The sequence below is a fragment of the Dasypus novemcinctus genome, chromosome 21 (genome assembly GCF_030445035.2).
Source record: "Dasypus novemcinctus isolate mDasNov1 chromosome 21, mDasNov1.1.hap2, whole genome shotgun sequence".
Lineage (NCBI taxonomy): Eukaryota > Metazoa > Chordata > Mammalia > Cingulata > Dasypodidae > Dasypus > Dasypus novemcinctus.
In genome coordinates this window covers 56,732,844-56,740,467 of record NC_080693.1, presented here as the reverse complement: position 1 = coordinate 56,740,467, position 7,624 = coordinate 56,732,844, and the positions used below count along the sequence as shown (strand labels likewise).

The window sequence follows — 7,624 nt, the reverse complement described above, 5'->3', positions numbered from 1 at the left end:
AAATAAATTGAAATAAAATAACCGAACATAGCTCTTGCCGAAAATGTTTACAGAGCAAGCGGGAAGAAGCCGCAGCGCCCTGGCCTTGGCGGCTGCCGGGCCGTGAGGCCTCTGCTCGCCCGCCTGCTCCAGCCAAAGCCGTCAGGGAGGCAGGAATGTATTTGGGTGTTCACCTTTCCTTTCCTTCCGCTCTTCTGTCGTTTGGGGCCGACTCTGCCTTAGTGCGCCGGCGGAGCAGAGCTCTCAGCGCGGCGCCCTGGTCCGTAGACCGGGATGGGGAAGAGGGCTTGTGAAACTGTCGCAGTTTTTCGGGTTTTGTTTTGTGAGTGTGTGCGGCTGAGCATACGGGCTCATATATGTGTTTACTTGCGGGCAAATGTTAATCTGTGTGTTTATAAGCTGGTGTTCGAACGTGCATTTGTAAGTATATATGTGTCTGTGAGTGTGAATGCCTGTTTATTTGTGAGCCTGTGTGATTTGTGAATGCATCTCTTCCTGGGATTATGTGAATGCCTATATGCTTATTTGTGAAATATGAATATGGTTTGTGACTGTATGTGACAGTGTGTTTATTTGTGTGTGATGTCAGCTTGTAAATATATGGGATTGTGTTCATTCGTGTGTGTCGACATGAGTAAAAGGTTGTAGATGGAAGTGTATATGTGTGTGTGATGTCGGGGTTCACTAGTTGGCAGCCCCCAGAGCAGGAGGCACGGGGGAGGGGGGGAATAAAGCAGACCCCAGCACAGAAAGAAACGGGCCTGTGGTAGAAGTCAGAGCAGAAGGCTCTGGGACAGTGCCCATCCATCCCTATCCTGGACCCTTCCCAAGACTCAGAAAATAGGGCGTCTGTTTATTTTTTATTGCTTTTTATTTTTTCATCCTTCATATGCACGTGGAATGTAAAGAGGAGCACAGGGGCTGGCGGGAGCATGGCACAGCGGGCAGGGGCACAGCGGGGACTCGCTAGCTACTCGCTGGCCGGCCGTTGGGGTGCGCTAAGGCCTCTTGGACCACAGCTACCGGGGAAGGTGGAGGTTCAGGAGGGCGGAGAGCCACACAAGTTATTCCAGACCCACAGTCCACAAAGACAGCGTCAGAGGGGGTTTACAAAACAGCAAAATTTTACAAAGACCTTACAATAGCCACATAGAAAAGGGGAGGCAAATTCCAGAAACGTACAGGTAGGTAGATAATGTCCTTCCCATGTTGTACAAAAACCAAACCAACAGACTTTCCTATAGGTAGTATTTTTTTTTCAGTGTTAAGAAACCAAAATTTCACCATTCTCTCTCCTTTAAAAATTTGTAACCGCTTTCCATTTAAATAGCCCCCCTCCCCCCATTTGAGTGAGTTTCCTGGTTCAGTCCCCAGAACCCGGCTTCACCCTCTCCCCTTCTCGTTTCTCTCTTCCTCTGCGCTTTCTCTGTCCCTCACTCTTCCTCTTCCTCCTCCGCCTCGGCCTTGTCCTGACTGGTGGCCCCGGGACCAGCGCTCTTGTTCTCCTTTTTCCACTTCATGCGCCGGTTCTGGAACCAGATCTTGATCTGTCTTTCGGTGAGGCAGAGCGCGTGCGCGATCTCGATGCGCCGCCGGCGGGTCAGGTAGCGGTTGTAGTGGAACTCCTTCTCCAGCTCCAGCGTCTGGTAGCGCGTGTAGGTCTGGCGGCCTCGCTTGCGGTCGGTGCCTGCGCACATTAGTTAGAGGAGGAAAATCAGTGAGTGCGTTTCGAAAACGCCGGGAGAGAGCCCGCCTCTCTCTTAGACCCCGTGTATGAATTTGGGGAGTGGAAGAACTTCCCGCTGAAAACAAAGCCTGGCTTTCCACATCCCTTCATGTGCTTGCCCTTTCCCCTCAATGCCTAGACCTTTCTCAGGCCTCTCAAAACAGGCATTCCCATTTTCCATCCAGGAAGTCTCTTTTACTCCGGGGCTTCTGAACCCAGGAAGCTCCAACCCACTGCTCTTAGCAGGGCCCCCTCTGCTCCTAAGAGTGACGAGTGGGTGAAGGAAGCTTAACCCTCCCGTCGCCCTCTGGGATCAGATACCCTAAGCTTCCACTTCAGAGTGCTGGCTCCGATGATGCTCTTTGGGGTAGGAGGCAATGGGAACCCTGCCAGGGACCCTGGAGTGAGGCTTCTGGCCTGACCTGGGTGCATTTCCCTAGAAGAAAAGGAGACAAAGGGGCCATTCCCCACCCCCACCCCCACCCCCCTGCTGTGGAAAGAGGAGATGAGGAGAGTGCAGATTTCCTTGGAGCTTGGAGGTGGTCTGGGAACAAGTGCCCTCTGATGACTCTTTTCCAGTGAGTGGCTGCGTCTCAGGCAGGGCCAGGCTGTCCCACCTGCCCACCTGCTCAGACAGCTCGGCTCTCGAGAGCCATCTCTAGGCCTCCAGGAAGGTGCAGGGGGTGAGGATAGCCAGCAGCCTGGATTGGGCTGGGCCACGAAGGATCTAGGTGGTGGGGGCGGAAGCAGAGGGGAGCCTCCCAGGTTAGGCCCAGACACTTCGGAGGCCTGGGGATGGGTTGTGCTGGGGGAGGTGCTGCTGCCAGCCCTCCTGGAAAGGAGACAGGGGAGAGGAGGGGCTAGGGGTCCTAATTTCAAGTCAGATAAAAGCCAAGCTGAAATGTTTACGAGCAGAAAAATTGGGGCTTTGATAAATCAACTGGAAAGGCAGTTGAATTACGGAGGAGCAGGTAATAGGGACTGTGACCACCAAGGCTGAGATGGTATGAGAGCGGGTTCCTCCCGGCCCCCAACCCTGGCTGAGTTGGGAGGTTCTGATCTCTAGCCTGGAGACTTCTGGGCTGTCCCCCATGTTCACCCCGGGGCAGCATCAAGAAGAATGCGTGGGCCTGGCTTTGCAGGAGATCCCCCACAGAGCCCCTAGGATTTCTGCAGCAGCTGGCCTTGGGGGCCTGTACTCTCTCACTCTGATTTGGCTCCCTGGCGCCCTAGCCCCTCTCCCCAGTTGGAGCTTCACCCTTCAGGAATGACACCTTCAAACTTGGTCAGTTCTCCAGGGGCACCTAGGAGCTTTGCAGGGTGGGCACCTGAGGAGGCCAGCTGTACTCCCAGGAGGCCCCTGCTCCTTTCTCTATTCTCCTGCCCGCCCCCCCCACCACCAAGTTCACTGGGGGGTCAGGAGCCTCATCTCTCTTGGCCTCGGCCCCCCCTCCCTTCATCTGCCTCTCTGCACTCTGTGTCCCAGGCTGGGTCCTCATCTCCTCTGGCACCCCCTCCTCCTGCCTGGCCTCTAGAGCCCACCTCTAATTGTCCGGATGGGAATAATGGGGGAGCGGGGTTGGCTGGGAAGGAAGGGGGAGGGGAGTGTTGCTCAGCGTTGAGCCCCCCTCCCCCAGACCTTTTCCAAGCTGGGGCTGGGGGACACACCCAGAGCTGAGATCCCCGGCGGGGAAGAGGGAAGGGAGGGGGGAGACCCTAATGGCTATTCTCTGCAAACCCCAGCCTTCCTCCGCAAGACAAACGGCCTCGTCTCCAGCCCGTGCCGGCGCGGCTGATAAATATTTAAAGCTAAAAGGCCGGGAGAAGAGGTTGGTGGGGGGGGGGGGGGGAGCGGTGGGCTGGGGGCTCCGAGCGCCGCGGCGTCGGCGGAAAGAGATCCGCCAGGGAAGCAGAGCGAGCTTAGGAGCACCGAGCAAAATCGGGGGTGGGGGCGGCGCGCCGGGTCGCGGCCCCGGGGGTGCCGCATCCCCAGGGCGGACCTCCGGCCGGGAGCCCTCTGGACACAGAAAAGGGACGGCCGGCGGGAAAGGGGGCGCCTCCTGGGGAGTGCTCCCGGGCCGCTGCGGCCCCGGACGGCTCGGTGCGCGGCGTTACCTGAGCTTCGCATCCAGGGGTAGATCCGGAAGTTACTCTCGGCCGCCAGGTCCGAGTCCCTCTGCTCCTTGGCGCCCGCCGCCTTGGCGGAGTCGCCGGGACACACCCCGGAGAGGTTCTGCTCAAAGGGCGCGCAGTGCATGTTGAAGGAACTCGGCTCGAGCCCGTAGCCGGCCGCGTAGACGCCGGCGGCGCTCTGGCCCGCCATGCCCCCCCCGCCGGGGTACAAGCCCTGCATCGAGGCGGCGAAGGAAGCGCCCGAACCCGCTCCATAGCCCGGGCGCTGGGGGTTGGAAGCAAACGCACAAGAAGTTTGTTCGGGGAAGGCTCCGGTAGCGAAAACCGAACTTGCGGCTGGATATTTAGAAAATAAAGCATTCGCATAATACAATGAACTCATAATTTGGCCGGATGATTTGTAGGCAGGGACGTTTTAGTGTCGGTTTTACGAGATTCCTTGATATATTACAGAATTAGAGTCCAGATTTACACCAAAAAGGACCCCCTTTTTCCTCTCTGGACCACGTGACCCCCGCCCACGTGACATCTGCTCCGCCAATGGCCCGGCAGCCTCCCCACGGCTCCCGGTAATGTGGAAAAAATTGTGTGGCGTTGGATTTATAAAATATGATCAATAATGAATGGGGAAGCCGAGCCCTGTGGATTGGGGCTGGGGGCTCAAGGGCCTCTGTCGACCCCCGCGGGCTGGAGGCAGCTTGCAGGCGAGATTTGGGGAGGAAGGAAATGAGTGGAAGGGAAAATAAATAACCTCCGAGCTATCCGTGTTGTCACCCCCCCAACACACACCCATCCTCCCCAGCCCATTACGGAGCGAGAGACAAACGCAGGGATTGCGTGCACGCAACTGGGTTTACGTGGGGAGGGGAGCAGGTCAATTTTTATTAATAGGGGGCCAATTCGTCAGGACTGGACTTTGGGGGGAACTTGGTCAGGTTCTCCCCAGGTGAGGAACGAGGTGAGCCTGGCTCTTTCCAGGCCCAAGACACAAGGGCGGAGTGGAGAGAGGCTTCGTGGTTCGTGCTGGCCTCGGTGCTCCTAGAGGCACGGGATCCTGCCCACGGGCGTTGGGCACTGCGGTTACTGGTGGCTAAAAAAAAAAAAGGCTTGCAAATTTAAAAAGGAAGGGGGGTGGCGGCTGGGGAGAGAAAGGAAAGGGAGGAGGGCGGCGTGGGGCCGCTGCTCTCCTGGTTCCGGGAGGCGGATGCCTCCGCGGACAGCGGTTGCTGGAGAAGCAAAGACAGCGAAGGAAGGAAGGCCGCAAGCCACGACCTAGGAGCTGGGCAAGGTGGCCAAGTCCCAGGGAAAGAGAGGCGGAGAAGAGCAGTCACCCCTTCCTCCTGCTTCCCCCACCAGAGTCCAAGAAAAATAAAAACATCAGCTTGTTTGGCAGCCCTGCATTTTACCTTTATCCGCCGCCCCACCCCCGAACATGAGAGGACACACACCGGAACAAAGGGGGGAGGTGGTGGGGGATAGAGCCATCAGGCGGGGAGCATCTTCCCCAAGCTGCTGCGCGCCCCGGTCTCCCCGGCCTGGCGGCCTCAGAATTTGAGGGGAGGGGGTCTCTCCTGGCTCCCACCCTCGTTCCTCTCTCCTCCAATCACGCGCAGCCGCCTCCCTCACCCGCCCTGCGCCCCCAGGCCCGGGGACTCGCACCACCTGCCTCCAGCCCCCGCCCCCTCCTCTCCGCGGCCTGGCCTCTGCCGACGCCGGGAGCCGGGCGAGCAGCTCCCCCCAGCTCTGCACGGCGCCCAGGAGTCAATGAGGCAGCGCGGGCCGGCCAGGCTCGGATTCTCGCTTGTAAACTTTATTGTAACTCTTCCGCCCTTTTCAGGCGCAGACAACAGAACAAAGTATAGAGGAAGAACAAAATATATAATTAGCCCCCCTCCCCCCCCATAAAGCAATTCACGGATACAGGATACATTCTCTTCACAGTAAACCTAGGAACACTTTTAACAATTGCCCACAGCGCGCATGCTAACTAAAGCAACCTCTTTTAAGAAACACTTAAGACGAAACTGTCAAACCAAAAAAAAAGGGGGGGGGGGGAGATGGAGGAGAGAAGCAAGAGAGAAAGCCAGCGAGCCAGGGAGGGCAGCAGGGAGAGAGGGGTGGGGAGGGAGAATGAGGACGCGGTGAGGGGGTGGGGGGAGAGAGAGAGAGAAAGAGAGAGAGAGAGAGAGAGAAAGGGAGACAGAAAGAATTACGGAGTGAATAGGCAGTTTCATGTTGTTGGGAGAACTTAGCAGAAATCGGTACCTCGGTCATTACAAAGAAGCACATTCAAAGGAAAAAAGACCATTGCACAAGGAGGCTTTTTACAGGGGGCAGGGGCGGGGCGGGGGCTCAGCCAGGCCGTGGCCGCTCGCGCTCGCTGGGCGAGGGAGTCCTTGCTTAAGATCCTTTTCTTTTCCCCCAGCCCCCAAGAGAAGGGAAGGAGATCGACGGTAGCTCACACACAGAAGCTATTACGAGATACTACCACTAGCGGGGACTGGCGCGGCGGGGACGCTGCAGTGGGAGGCCCGGCTCCCGGCCCCGCTAGCGGGGCCAGAGCTCGCTCGGGCGGGGGCGGGCGGCCGCGGCGCCGCCGGGGAGCCCGCGGACAGGCCGGCGGCCCCGGCCCTGGTAGTCCCAGGCTGGAGCCTACTTCTTGTCGCCCTTCTGCGCATCTCCCTCGTCCGCCGTCTCCGGGGCCCGCTCCAGCTTCTGTTTCTCCAGCTCCTCCTGCTCGCATTTGCTGCTGGGGAACTTGTCTTTGTTGTTCTCTTTTTTCCACTTCATCCTCCGGTTCTGGAACCAGATTTTGACCTGTCTCTCTGTCAGTCCCAGCGCATGCGATACCTCGATCCGCCGCTTGCGAGTCAGATAGGGGTTAAATAGAAACTCCTTCTCCAGCTCCAGGGTCTGATAACGGCTGTAGGTCTGTCGGCCTCGCCTGCGTCCGGCGGCTGCTGGGAATGGGGGAAAGGGCGAGACAGAGGGGAGGGGAAGGGAGGGGAGGGAGGAGGGGGGAGGGGGTCGAGACAGAGAAGGTTGGAAGATTCGTGAACCAGCCTAGGAGACCATTATAATAAGGGCAGGGGACCTTGCTCCCCGCGCGGGGGCGGGGGCGCGGGAGGCCGCGGTCAGCCAGGGGAGGGGTGAGGGGGGATCAGACACCGTTGAATGTAAGGAAGGCAGGAAAGGGGAGCCCCCTCCCCTGGTAACCAGCACCAAAGAGTTGGGAGCAGAGTGGTTCCAATCTATTAAAAGTGCCATAAACTTTAGAAGGAAGGATGTGAAGGGGGGGGAGGAAAGAGAATCAAAAAGCCGGGGTAGGGAGGAATGGACCCACCTTGAAAAGCCCCCAGAGCCTCTGCCCCAGAAGAAAAGTTTCTTCAGGGTAATTAAACTATAAAGCAATTGAGAAGTGCAAAAGTTGAGCGCCCCCACTCCCACCACCCTCTCCACAACCCCCCATAAAACAGTAAAATGAAAAAAAAGGAGGGGAAGAAGAAAAGTAAGACAGAGTGAGAGGTTTATAGATTCAGGAAATGTCGCTTAGTGAACCCCCCTTCGAGGGAAACAAAAAAAGTAAGAAAAAGAAAGAAAGAGAGAGGAAGGAAGGAAGGAAGGGAGGAAGGAAGGGAGGAAGGGAGGGAGGAAGGGAGGAAGGGAGGGAGGGAGGAAGGAAGGAAAGAAGGAAAAGGAAAAGGAAAGGAAGACGCAGGAGGCGATGGGAACCGAGAGCCGGCAGGTCTCCCTGTAGCAGGAGGA

The 7,624-nt window shown here is 57.6% G+C and overlaps 2 protein-coding genes across 6 annotated transcripts in view; both read right to left on the bottom strand.

Moving 5' to 3' along the window:
- Nucleotides 1–852: 852 nt before the first annotated feature.
- HOXB7 (homeobox B7) lies at nt 853–5,397 on the bottom strand. Its single transcript, XM_058284042.2, has 2 exons — nt 3,842–5,397; nt 853–1,687 (listed from the first exon to the last, which is right to left on the bottom strand). The coding sequence occupies exons 1-2, from the start codon at nt 4,239–4,241 to the stop codon at nt 1,434–1,436; spliced, it is 654 nt and encodes a 217-aa protein (XP_058140025.1). The 5' UTR covers nt 4,242–5,397; the 3' UTR covers nt 853–1,433.
- A 251-nt stretch (nt 5,398–5,648) lies between these two features.
- The window catches only part of HOXB8 (homeobox B8), a 34,101-nt gene continuing 32,125 nt past the window's right edge, over nt 5,649–7,624 (bottom strand). For 4 of the 5 annotated variants that reach the window (XM_058284039.2, XM_071210616.1, XM_071210617.1 and 1 more), the window contains one exon: nt 5,649–6,819. In XM_058284039.2, coding sequence (XP_058140022.1) covers nt 6,512–6,819 — 308 coding nt within the window. In that variant the 3' untranslated portion in view covers nt 5,649–6,511. The remainder of the gene's footprint in view (nt 6,820–7,624) is intronic. The other variant, XM_071210618.1, reaches the window with a different exon arrangement.

Coding starts and splice junctions, on each gene's coding strand:
- HOXB7 (XM_058284042.2), bottom strand. CDS start 4,241: ATGAGTTCATTGTATTATGCGAATGCTTTATTTTCTAAATATCCAGCC. Junction 1,688..3,841: donor CCCCTGGATGCGAAGCTCAG/GTAACGCCGCGC, acceptor TAATGTGCGCAG/GCACCGACCGCAAGCGAGGC.